The sequence below is a fragment of the Dendronephthya gigantea genome, unplaced genomic scaffold (assembly GCF_004324835.1).
Source record: "Dendronephthya gigantea isolate DGI-Jeju-01 unplaced genomic scaffold, DenGig_1.0 000579F, whole genome shotgun sequence".
NCBI classification, from domain to species: Eukaryota; Metazoa; Cnidaria; class Anthozoa; order Malacalcyonacea; family Nephtheidae; genus Dendronephthya; species Dendronephthya gigantea.
The window spans coordinates 15706-29109 of record NW_021163589.1 but is presented as its reverse complement, the minus strand read 5'-3'; the positions used below and the strand labels follow the sequence as shown (position 1 = coordinate 29109).

The 13404-nt window shown below is 38.1% G+C and overlaps 1 protein-coding gene across 1 annotated transcript; it reads left to right on the top strand.

Moving 5' to 3' along the window:
* The first annotated feature begins 7873 nt into the window (after positions 1 to 7873).
* Positions 7874 to 10831, top strand: LOC114543889 (probable ATP-dependent DNA helicase RecQ). Its single transcript, XM_028562702.1, has 3 exons — positions 7874 to 8146; positions 8575 to 8835; positions 9167 to 10831. Exons 1-3 carry the CDS (start codon positions 7874 to 7876, stop codon positions 10829 to 10831), a joined length of 2199 nt encoding a protein of 732 aa, XP_028418503.1.
* The last annotated feature ends 2573 nt before the right edge of the window (positions 10832 to 13404 follow it).

The following is a 13404-nucleotide window of genomic DNA, read 5'->3' as shown; positions in this document are numbered from 1 at the left end:
TGGCACGTTTCGGCACTCTTTCAATGTCATAACGCTGTGCTTGCGTCAAGTTTCCTTGCCATACTTGTGAGTAGTAATGTACTACTCACAGTTTATCTTTATACTATCCCATTCGTATGTACATAATATGTACATAGTAATGTATATAGAAGTGTATCTTTATACTATCCCATTAAAAAACATTTTCTTTATATTGTTTTACTAAAAACTCTTTGTAAAAACTTTTCTTGTTAAAATAAATTATTTAAACAAAAAATGTTTTATCGTTTAACTGAAATCTCTTTGTAAAAACATACGAAAAAACATGGTTAACGTAAAAAAGGGAATCTTCTGTTAATATGAAAACAGGTATGACATAATAAAAAAGGGGAACCCCCCTGTTAATATGAAAAAAAGTATGACATAATGAAAGGGGAATCCTCCTGTTAATTAATATGAAAACAAGTATGACATAATAAAAAAGGGGAGTCCCTCCCATCGATACAAAATATAACACGAAAACATGTATTTAAAACAAAAAAATGTTTATTAAATATAAACCTCTATTGAAAAATATAGGATAAAAATCCATAAGTTCGATATGAAATAAACAACTAAACTCTACCTATAAATATGATCACAAGTCCGACGTCTTTTAAATCGTTCGAAAACATTCAAAAACTAAAATCCATGAGTTCAATATCATTTAATCGTCCTCGAAATTCCTATCGTCCTGAAAACACTCGAAATCTAGGAGGTCCACCTCGAAATCGAAGTCTTGCATGTACTTCTTAGTCTCTTCGAAGGGATCGGGAAACGTCGCTTCGCCTGTGTCGGGTCCCTCCATGCTTGACTCCCCAGCGTTTTGTTCTCCCCTGCTTGACCCTTCGACGCTTCGTTCGTCGTCGTCCTCGTCGTCGATGCTGTTCCCCAAAATGTTAACGTTCTTCTCCAGACGCGCAATTTCTCTATGAATCTCGTCTTCGATGTTCATTATCTCGCTCACCTCCGTAATCGAGTTCTGCATCGAAGACATGTCTAAACCGCTATCGTCAAACAATTTCAGTTTCCAGTCCATGGTCTTCATGATATCTTTCACGTGTGGATTAGCTTTCGAAACCTCACGAAACACTTTCGAATACTCGTGAAATATTTAGGGATATTTTCTTCGTATCCAGCAGTTCAACGGTCTATTAAATCTCTCTTCGTCTCTCACTCTCTTCTTTCTCAATTTCTCGCGAACGTTTCTATCCAATTCGCTCTTCTTGCGACCCATACATTACTACATACATTATAGATAGTATATACTTACAGGCGTTGAGATTAAGATTCGTCATCACCGTCCTCATCATAACTATAATTTACAATTTTTCTTCTCTTTTTCTTAGGTTTCTCTTGCTCTTGTTCATCATAGCGACGGTAGTATTGAGGGAAGAATCCGAATGTGCTTCCAGAGGCGCTAGAGAGAATTCGTGACGTGACGCTCGTGGGATTTTGACTGCTGCAGTGAACACGTGTTGTGTTGGAACCTTGTCTGCTATACTACTTCATGAGGCGCTTGAATCTTGATTTTTACTCGATTCTTCTGAACTACTTTCATCACAAACCTTACTAGACGAACTACTTTCCGCACTTTTATATTGATTACCACGAAACCTGCGTTTTTCCCTGCATTTCTAAAAAAATTTCGCTTTGGAGGCATTTCCGCGGGTCACAACTTTCCTTGGAAAATATTAGTATTGGCTTGGTAACCTAGCATTCAGAAGTGGCTAGATACCAGTCTCTCGAAAATGACACTCAACTTCAAATTTGAATAAACAACAAGCTCAAATTGATCATTCTTTTGAATAAAAACAATATCCGTTTCCATGGCAACTCGAAAATAGCACCATATACTATAAAATCTCTAAAATTACTGCGATAACGCTTTCTTTTTGGTTTCAAACATGTTTTGCATGAAAGAGCAATGATTTTACTATAACATAATGCTGTTATGATTTTACTATAACATAATGCTGTCATTGAAAAATTGAGTTTTTCATTAAATTTTTAGTGTTGAGCCTATTAAATTGTTTTACTTCTATTATATATAAATTTGTATCCTTAATTTGTTTACTTTATCTTCTTTATTGCTTTCCGAATGCTGCGGAATTTGTCACGCAGACTGCTTGCTGTATTTGGACAACAAGTCAGTCATTGAAACTTCCGGGTCCGTTATTAGGCATCCCAGAACTTCGTTCACGCCAGCATTGTCTGACAAATTGATTGTCGACTCATATATCAGACTGGCTTTTCTCTGTGAATATCTCGCTCTTGTCAGATTTCTGTCAATATCAATATCTCTCTGAAATAATTGGTAAAGAGATTGGTCACGGGGTCATCCGAAAAAAGAAAGTCTAAGAAAAATTGACAAGGCATCTTCACCTTCATCTTTGTCTCCAGGTTCATCTTCATCCCCATCTTCATCATCGCTATCTTTCTCTAAAATAATTGGCAAAGAGGTGAGTCATGGAATGACCCAATAAAAGAAAAACTTTGAGAAAAAATGACAAGGCATCTTCATCCCCATCCTCATCACTATCTCTCTCTAAAATAATTGGTAAAGGGATGGGTTTCGGAATCACCCAAAAAAGAAAACAGTGTAAGAAAAAAGTGAAAAGGCAAAGGTAACTTTTTTTAGATAGTGAACAACTGTCAAATCGCTGTGGTTATTGTTCTCGACATTGTGATAGCGATCGGCAGTTTTCACAGAATGGGTCATCTGTCTCGCCACATTCTCTTTAGAGACCGCGTGTGTTTCTTTTCCCCTGTGATGAGTGATTATTGATTTGCGCAACCTTGATTGTATCAAGTTGCCTTGAAGACTCCCATGAAGTTTCTCACCCATACGCTGGACAACTTTCGATATTGCGCTTTCGGACATTGGTGCCCCAGTGGACGTTATATAGACTGCTTCCTCTGCCACCACACCGGGTTTTGCAGGAATATTGGAAGATTTATTTGCATACTGGGGGCGGAGTAAGTCCAGACATGTGTCAGCCATCTCCTTCAGCTCCCTGATCCGAAATAATTTCGCTGGTCCAAGCGAATATTTTTTGTTCATTGTAGTCTCATTGCGATAAATGGGAGCATTTCTATTGGTGCTAATGTTGAAGCCTTTCTGTAATTTCTCGCCGATAAGTTTGATAATGCTCCAAAACGTTGGCCACTGGATAATAATTACCTGGAGCATCAGAAAATCGCGCAATCTGGCATGCAAACTCAACTTTTCCCACTGCATGGACTTTTCCTTTATTTCTCGAAAAGTCTTCTTTATACTTTCAACTTCTTCCCCCGCTCTGAGTCTTAAAAAGTCTCTTTAAGAGAGAACCTCTTTCCGGCCTTTCTCCCTCTTTCACCCTCACGTTGAAATTTGCTGACCACGAATCAATCCTGGCCAACGCAGAGTTGATGAGATTCTCATGGCGATCAGTGAATTCGACGACTCTTTTCCCTCGTTGGCCCTCGCCAACATAAACCGTAAAAAAGCCGGAGGGTTGACAATATAGGTTTTGAGGGTCTGGGGCTAAAGAGGTTGTGGCAGCTTGTCATTTCTAAGAAAGAAGTTATTTCTTATCTTGTCAATTGACATGTCTTGGCACAGGATTGAGACATTTCCCTCAAAACTTTCCAAATGGTTCTGGAAGACCATCAGTGACTGCGCTAGAAATTTTTACTGCAGTTTTGGGTCTTTTTTCTGACGTATGCGATCCACCAATAAATTCACCACAACTCGAACACTCTTTGGGCTTATATCGATTGAAATACTCAGCACTGCATTTCGGCATTGCCATCTGCCACGTTTTTTCTTCACGGGAAGTTTGCATATGTCTCTCAATTTTCCAGGGAGCGGGCTTCCCCGTGGTTTGGGTGGTCTCAACATGTTATACAGATCCTCGTTTTCATCGCTGCCCTTGTGTAGCATCATCGACCTTTCTCATCCCACTTTCCCTCGATCTTTTCGCCGCGATTATATCGTTCATCCTGTAACATACTTCATTAAATTAATCTCTGAAAATGTGTTTGCATGTGTTGCTTGATATATCTCGATTGACTGTATTGCACAAAAAATAAGCAATAATTGGACTGACTCTTCCGGGTCATTGTTACTGAGATTGTGCACATTTCTGAGGTGCTTGTCCTTCCGGCACACCATGGCGGAACAGTCTTCAATGAGACAGAGAATTGGGGCCCGTTTCTGGCACACACCTGCCTTCACTGACCTCGGCTGCCGTCTTGCAACTTGGCTTTCTTCAGCCTTGGTCAGCTTGTGTGCATGAACGAGGTGGCTTGAGAGATACTTAATCTCCTTGCAACACTCCGGGCATTTTTTCTCTCGCCTAGTTTGGACCTAAGGAAAATATATAAATTTTTAATGAAAGTTTAATTCAAACCACATATTTGGAAGGGAAAAAATGTTTGGCATACACTTTTTTTTCCTTCGTCACTCCTTTTGTCTTTGCTAATATGTTTGAAAAATACATTAAAAACGAACACTTTAAAAAGAACAATTTAAAACAGATGTTCTTTGATTAGATTCTACTTTACCACGAACCACTTCATGTCAGTCACTCAAATTGTTTCCAAAAATGAGGAACACACAGGAAGGCACAAGGGAAATTTCTTTTAATTTTGTGTATTCGACAATAATTAAACCTACTAAGCTGCCAACATCCTCGTCATCGGCTGGCATGCGTAATTCATTAGTGCAATAAATTTGTACATCTTATATTTTACATACAGTCAAACGACATGAGTTGTACAAAGTACACAAATATAGTCAAAATTACATAAGGTATTTTTAAATTTGCATTATATATGACTTACCGTCCTTTCCGATTTCGCTGTAATATTATACCATTTTTCTTTTTTGTCTGATCCTTATAAGCTCTGAAAGAAGTATTACATAAACATGGTTCTACTTGTACCAGCCCTCGCAAACCGCCAAAATTCAGGTCGGCAAAAAAATGCCGACCTAAATCTGAACTGGGTCGGCATGTCTCGGCATTTTTAAAAATCTTTTCCGCGCCTTGGAGCATTAGTAATCACGCATTTGTGAAACATTGAAATCGGAATATAACTTGAACGTACGTTAACTCCAGCCAAAAGCTATAGTCAAAAGTTGAAGCAAAATTTTGTCGTGTACAGTAACAGAAATGGGAATCGTAACAAACATTATCAGTCCTACGACTGGACGACATAATAACAACTAAAGTAAAAAATTTTGTCGCAATCCTGTTTTGTTAAATGTTTGCGGTTTTAGTTAACATAGTCGTAGACTAATTAATTGTAGGAGCTTTTAATTTCAGCTGCCTGCCTCTAAACTTTTAACTTTAGTAATTACAAAACAGTGAATCTTAAACGTAATAAGACTGTAATTTAAAAATGAAAATTAAAGCCCAGCAAAGAACTTTCAAACAAGACATAACAAAAATACAAATTATGTCTTGTTTGAAAGTTATTTGCTGTGCTTTAATTTTCATTTTTAAATCACGCTTTCCGCCTGATGTATCAATCGCTATTATAATAAGACTGAATTAAATCTTCAAGAATTGTCATCGTCACTCGAGTTACTTTCAGACCACTGAGACTCGTCATCTGAAATTTCCTCGAGAGGGATTTCGCGCCGTGGCTGTTCCGCACTTTCGTCCTCCTCTGACGACGACGCCGACGAATCGGACGATTGCACTGCGTCGTTAAGTGCCTGTGGAAACGACTTGGTTGAAACAGATTTTTGTTTTCTTGGTCGCTTTGCTGGTCGATGCCCATCCAAGCGTCGATGGAGTTGGCGTACATTCCCAGAAGGGTGTTCGGATAGGAAGAGCTCGATTGCTCTTTCGTAACGCTGTGGGTCGTAATTAGTGTCACATCTCAAACGCAGAACATCCAACATCACATCGTTGCCGAGTGATTGGCGTTCTTTACTGAAAATACGCCAAAGGAAAGAGAAAACTCTTTCTGACTCCGCATTGCCGATCGGAAGTGCGATGCCAAGCTCAATTACGTGCAGAATATTTTGCACTCCCAACGCATGTTTCATAGCGAAGATCTGAGGCCAAGCACGTATAGGCGTGACACAGGGCAAGAACTTCGTGACATGTTCCCTCAAAATATCTAGCTCACACTCCAGCTTGGTTAACTGGCATCCGTTTGCTGTCAGTAAGCTCTTGAACTTCGTAACGATCACGGAAACTTTTAAAAATAGCTCGTCGCATGTTTTGTACAAGTATGCTTGGGTGTTCAAAACGTCAGCAACCGCCAAGAAAAAATCGTCCTTTGTGATGGAGCTCATCCGCTCATCAAGCGTGGCTTCCAACTTCTGAACAATCTTGCGGTATTCGTGAAGACACTGACGTGCAGCAGTCTCCGCACTTCCTTTGATCACATAGTCGAACAATTTTCGACATTATCGGTAGCAGCCGAGCGTAAATGTCTTTCAGGAATCAGGTTGGCAACTTCTTGCTTTATTGAAGAGAAAAACGACGAACATACAGGGAAAATATCTACTCTCTCGAAAACTTCGGTACCATAGCTTTTTCACTGTTTTTTTGTGTAAACGAACAGTGTGATCAGATCAGGCAAGATCAGTTGTGTATCCTGCAGAACCTTTGTCATGGGGCTGATTCCGGCCAAGATGTCTTGCTTGATAGCATTGAAGAGAATATGATTAGTTTTCGTGATATTTCTAAGAATTTTTTGCAGTTTAGGTACCACCTTTTTCATGGTGTCGTTGTAGGGATTGGCGATCTGGTTATTGCAGTATCCAATTAGAAGCGGAAGATTAATATTGTATGACCGTAACGCTGCCGTTTGATGCTCGGTCCAACGAGTTCCAGTTGGACGCTTATATTGCAGGTAGTGAAATTCAATGCATCGTGCGTGTTGCTTGAATAGACGCCATCGCAATGTGGCTTTTTTGAAGAGGTAGTAGACATTCGTAACATCTTCTTGGCAATGGGTATTTAATTCTGACATCTTAAATGCATCTCCAATGCCAAGTTCCACTTTGTGTGAAGGGCACAAAACCAGAGTATAATGTTCTCCAAGCTCCTCTTGAACGAGCTGGTGGAGCTTTACATTGATTTACGTAATAAAAAAGGAAAATCCCCAATTAGAAAAATATTAAACATAACGTAATGAAAAGGGAAATCCCCATTACCGGAATATCGAATTCAAAAGGGAAACCCCCGCTACTAAAAAATATATAAACAAACAATTTTAAAATATAAATATTTATTAAACCGTAAAAACAATATAACAAACTATAACTATATACTAAACTTATATATTAAAATCCATAAGTTCAATGTCTCTTAGGTCGTCCTCTAAATCCTTAAAATTGCTATCATCTACGAAACACTCCCAATCAAGGAGTTTGACTTCGAAATCAAAGTCTTCAAAATATTGTCTATTGTCCTCGTATGGATTGAAAGTAGGTGTCTCGTTTCCACTTCGCTCACCCGTGGTGTTTTCATTGCCGTAGTCGTAGTTGTCTTCGCTGTCGTACCCGTTGTTGTTGTTTTCGTCGCGCCGTGCCCGTTGTTGTTGTTGTTGTTGTTGTTTTCGCCGCCCGTGCCCGTTGTTGTTGTTGTTTTCGTCGCCGTGCCCGTTGTTGTTGTTGTTGTTGTTTTCGTCGCCGTGCCCGTTGTTGTTGTTGTTGTTGTTTTCGCCGCCGTGCAGCCTCGTACCCAGGCGCTTCAAACTATATATTAAAATGTAATAAGTAATCATATTACAGTATCATATAGAGTTCAGTTAAAAACGCGGAAAACGGGGGGGAGATATACAAACTGGGCGCGAAAGGGATATTGGGGAGGTTGGGAAAAGGAAGCGCCTGGCAGAAAATGAATAAAACATGGCGGAAGATGTACTGAAGTCTCTAATTACCATAAACCGACCTGTGCATAAATCCATTTGTTTGGGGAAAGTGCTATGTCCTCACAACGAATGCTATGCGAATCAAAAATTTTTTGACGAAAATGGTATTTGCCATCACTTTCGCGTAAAACACAAGCAAGAATTTACAACAACAGACAGAGTTGAATCTCTTCGTCTCAGCAGATTGTATTATGAACAAGAAACAAGCGATTGCATCAACCAAATATTTGATCGGCGAAAGGTTATAAAGGTAAATTAACAGTAAAGGCGAATTCTGTAATATAAAGACGAAATACCATCTACTTCGAAATACCATTTATTTTATGATTTTTTGCATTACATTTGTAATTACCATTAATTAAACTTCTTTATAAACAAATTGTATACTTAATTGTATATTATATTCATATATTCTGTTCTGTCTTTACGCATTACGTTTTTCAATCAGAAAAGGGCAGAAAAATTCCACCCCCCAAATTAATGCTCTAGTTAACCACTGTCTGTAATTAGCCTATATGGATAGCAGATATAACTCTGACTAAGTAAGCCACCTGAAAAAAACTTGAAATATCTCTTTTTTCCTATAAATAATTGACTACCAACAAATGAAAATTCTAAAGGGATTTCATATATTTTGTAACTATATCAACTAAGGCATGTATATTTCTCAAATTACAGGATAAAAATCATAGAGAAGTTACTGTTTCATATTCAGGGCGTACTCTGAAGTGCCTTGCAGACGATGAACAAGAAGCTGTTCAATTCATGTGTATTTTACTATATCATGGTGGAATATTAAAGTCATATTGCAAGGGTGACGAACCATGCGACGTGTTGGCAACAAGTGAGGAGTTGCAAGTAAAATTCCATTGTTGGTACATAAGGAAAGATAATAACCATGGTGTAGATTTTCAAATGGAAGCATTTTATGTTAAAAGGGTAAGTTTTTTAGCATTTTGTTGAAGTTATATTGTAGCCAATCAGTGGAGATACCAGTCCTATTTTTTAGGGGAACATTTGAGTGTAAACCATGTAAGGGCATAATTGTGACTCACTTTGCATCACCACATTAGCTGGAATAGCTTTAACGGTTGTGATTTGCAACATACTGTCTCTAATTTTATTGATTAAAACTTTCTTACATGATATTAAATCTATAATCACAACTACACTATGTCTCCAAACTAAATTATATAGACTTAAAGAAGTGCCTATATCATGTAGCTAGCATGCCATTACTGAAAATTGCTAATTAAGATGCATCTATTAGGAACCTAGACCTATTGTCAATGAGTGGATCCCTGAAACAATTATTCCACAAGGCAATGGATCAGAAGAAAGAGCTCCCAATCAGCAAAGTAGTGACACTCACTTTGATATCTTACAAAATGTTTTTGGTCATGAAAATTTCCGGGGAATTCAACGAGATGTTGTGAAGGTTATTTCAGGAAATAAAGATGCATTGGTAGTAATTCCTACAGGTGGGGGAAAGTCAATCTGCTACTGGGTTCCTGGTTTAGCAGTAAATGGTGTATCTGTGATCATAACTCCTTTGATGGCTTTGATGAATGATCGAATTTCAAAGTTAAAAAGGATTGGAATTAGTGTGTGTTATGTTAATTCTAGTATGGCACCATATTTAAGAGAAGTTGTATTCCATGAACTGACCTGTAAATCAACGCATTACAAGTTTTTTTATCTTACTCCTGAGTATGCATTGTCTCCACCTGCTATAGCAACATTTAAAACTATGGCTGAAAATGGAACATTGCTCAGATTTGTTATCGATGAAGCACATTGTGCTGACATCTGGGGACAGAATTTTAGACGCTCATATGGCCAGCTGTTAACACTTAAGGAGTTCAATAAACCAATTGTTGCATTTACAGGGACAGCAACTAGCCAAACAGAAAAAAGAATTGTGACAAAATTGGGTTTACTTGAACCTGTAATTCTTCGATCCAGCTGTGACAGGAAAAACCTATTTTTCAAGGTTGTTCCAAAAAGTGGACCTCATGCTAAGGAGGATGTTGTGAATTACATTATTGATAATTTCAAACAAACATGTGGAATTGTTTTTTGCTCAAGCACAAAGGACACAATTGAGTTAGCCTATTTATTTAAATCAAAAGGTTTAGCAACAGTCTATTACCATGGTCAACTTGACTTCTTTGAAAAAACAGAAAATGCTAGAACTTGGCTATCAGGAGCAGCAAACATTATGTGCGCTACGAGCGCATTTGGGATGGGTGTAGATAAACCGAACGTTCGTTTTGTTGTTCACCTTACCATACCCAAAACATTAGAATGTTATTATCAAGAAGCAGGAAGGGCTGGGCGAGATGGAGAGAGGGCAGATTGTGTTTTGATGTTTCGATTCGAAGATAGAAATAAACTGCTACAATTAATTCTCAAGTCAAGCGTTGAGGAACAAGTGGAGTCCCAGATAAATGGATTGAATCAAGTTGTTTCTTATGGTATGTCATCTTTATGTAGACGAAAAATCATAATGGATTATTTTGATGATAAATCTAAAGTTGTCTGTGATAAAAACTGTGATAATTGTTTGAAAATGCCCCCAACACAACGAAATCTAACAAAGGAAGCTATCAATATATGCCAATGTGTAAAAGAAATGCAATCTGTAAATGCCAAAATCAGTGTGAAACAGCTCGCTCTAACCTTCAAGGGATCGAAGTCCAAACGTGAAGTTGAAAGCAAAGGCTTTCACCTTATTCCAGCTTATCGCATTGGGGAAAACGCATTTAAGAATGATTGTGATGTTATAAAATTTGTTCATTATCTGATAATCAACGATATTTTAATGGAGAATCTCCGTGGTGTGGATGAAAGATTCATTTCACCGTTCATTACGTTAGGAAGGAAAGCTGACGAATTGAACAATGGGCAAATGCAAATGCTTTTGCCACTGTAATTTACGGAACAAATTGAACAAGGGTCAAAAGCTAATTAGACATAACGAAAATAATGACGAATTAACCATGACCATTGAACATTTAACCATGCAGATTGTGGTATCAAATTGATTAAAAGATGGATTCGACGATGCATATGTAATATAGCGGGTTGTTTTATTTGTCGCGTTAAAATATCACGAAATTAGCCCTAATTATAGCATCAACGACTCGGTATATTCAATCGCAACTTTAACTATACAAAATAGGAGTGAATTCGAGAACTTCCAAGCAGCTATAAATAAAGAGAAAGTTTATTCGTCCTCGGAACTTTCATCATCAGACGATTGTCGCAGTTTTTGGAGTGACGTTTGCCTAAAGGACACGAAACTCTCGTGCAGTTTGGCTTCGAACTTTTCTATTACCTTTTCCTCGCCTTTCTTTACGACATCTACGCAATACTTTGAAACTAATTTTTGTGTGCATGGTGAATTGGACAGCGGATACTCTGTTACAGCTCTTCCAGGGCAAGGTTGAAACATTTTATTTGCGAGGCAAAACCACATACCTTTAATAACATCTGGGAAAGATGACTGTTCTTTATGCTTCACTGTTTGGTGATAGTTAAATGGTTTTGAATATGCGCGTCGAGCAGATCCAAGTAGATCAAGATTACCCATTAAACGCTCACACATTTGCACAGACGTGTGACCTAAAATGTTACATAAGAAACAAAGTTCAATTAATATATAGTTATTTACTTATGATTGAATCATTAAATTTGACGATTTTACGGAAGAATTTACTAGTCTGGTCTATATAAAACTGAACACAATTTGAACAAACCCTTACCGGTTGTGTAGTTTTCAGTTGGTCTGACTAAATGTGTTTCGACATATTCATCTAGGTCAATATTGTGCCCTTGCTTTCCACTCACGTTGACAGACATGTTTTTTTGGATCATCCGTCTGAACGCCAACGGCCAAAGCGATGTAAAATTGGCAACGTGCACAAAAGCCTCGGTCCAGTAATTCCTGAAATTTAATTGAGCGAATATAGGAAGAAGTAAAACCCAAGCTGTCTCACGAAGTAGTCCATCCCCTTGTTTACAAGAAGTGATGAACATATCCATTAATGGGCCGAACAAGGTGAACATCTGTTGATGATATCGGTGGGCTTCGTCACCCTTTCCACATTTCTCTAACCAAAGTTTGAAACTGTTTAACAAAATCAAGTTATGGTTTCCCTGTTTTCGGAGTGCCGATGATAATTCTTCTTGGGATGGAAAATTCTTAGACGCTTTAAATTCTAATACGGCCGCGAGACCATAGGCTTGACTGGCGTCTCTAACTGCCTCTTTAATGTTGTTCAAGTTTTGTTCTTGAAATTTTCTCTTTTTAAAAACGTCTTTGTTGTTCAATTTTTTTCTGTCCATAATATCATGAACAATTTTGTGAAATCCTCCTTTCCCATGTGCCTTAAAGACTGCCTCGCACAGGTGACCTTTAGCGTGTAAATCCCCAGGTATCTCTGTCATCCAACCAAACTTAGTGTTATTTCTGTTTTTCACGCTTCGGTTCACCTTACAGGTTCCTACATCTCCGACAACTGCCGTAGGAAAACCTTGATTCACTGACCGGTTATATTGAAAATTGCTGGGGCTGGACAAATTCATTTCGACTGGTAATTCATCTGTAAACGAACTAACATTTTTATTTACGTAGGCATGGCTGCATTACGTAGCAGTTCCTTTACAAAATCATTTTCCTTCCTTTTTGAATAAGAGTTAAATAATGCAATTACTTCTTTGAGATCCATCGTGACTGCCATGTCTAACGGCGTAGGAAATGATCCAAAAAATGGGCCATCGTAATCAGCATAATTCTCCAACAATATTTGGCACATTGTGGTATCAGCATTTAACACAGCAAGCGTCATCGGTGTTGCTCCACAGCCTTCCTTAGAGTTGGGATTAATTCCAATTGACAGAAGAACTTTAACAAGAGCGTATTGTTTTTCTTCCACAGCAAGATGAAAAATGTTCCTTCCGTATTTGTCTGTTAATGTATTGATACGATGATTGTCTTTGGAGAGTTGATGAACGAGGTTGCCAAGTGAATTGTCATTTTCCGAATACACAGCTTCTTGTGTTTGCTTTAAAACATTTGAAAAGAAACCCTCGAGTGAGACATTTTTAACCTCATTATTTGAGGATACATTCGCGTTGTCTACCTCATCATCACTTGACTCACCGCTATCGTCAAAAAGGTTTTCCTCGGTCAAACCAAAATCAAATTCTTTTTCATATGAATTTATTTGTTTAACTACCTCGCCCATTTCTACTTTGTGCATTTCAACTGATTTCATGAATTCGTATTGTGTTCGTGCAGCACGGATATCAAATGATTTGCTGGCCGTATTGAACGGTATCTCCAGAGTACTTGGGTTCGGGATAGAAAATTCCTCTGCAAATTTCTCTAAAATTGAAGCAGTTCCTGTTAACGTCGAATTATCCTCTAACGACAGCTGAAGATGAACAACATTTGTTTTCGTGACCTGAAAACTTTGGCATCGTTCTTGTTTGGATGATGGA

Excerpts from the sequence above, each read along its gene's own strand:
- LOC114543889 (XM_028562702.1), top strand. The coding sequence starts at position 7,874 with ATGGCGGAAGATGTACTGAAGTCTCTAATTACCATAAACCGACCTGTG. Across the intron at positions 8,147-8,574 it reads ATCGGCGAAAGGTTATAAAG|GATAAAAATCATAGAGAAGT; the intron begins GTAAATTAACAG and ends CTCAAATTACAG. Across the intron at positions 8,836-9,166 it reads AAGCATTTTATGTTAAAAGG|GAACCTAGACCTATTGTCAA; the intron begins GTAAGTTTTTTA and ends TGCATCTATTAG.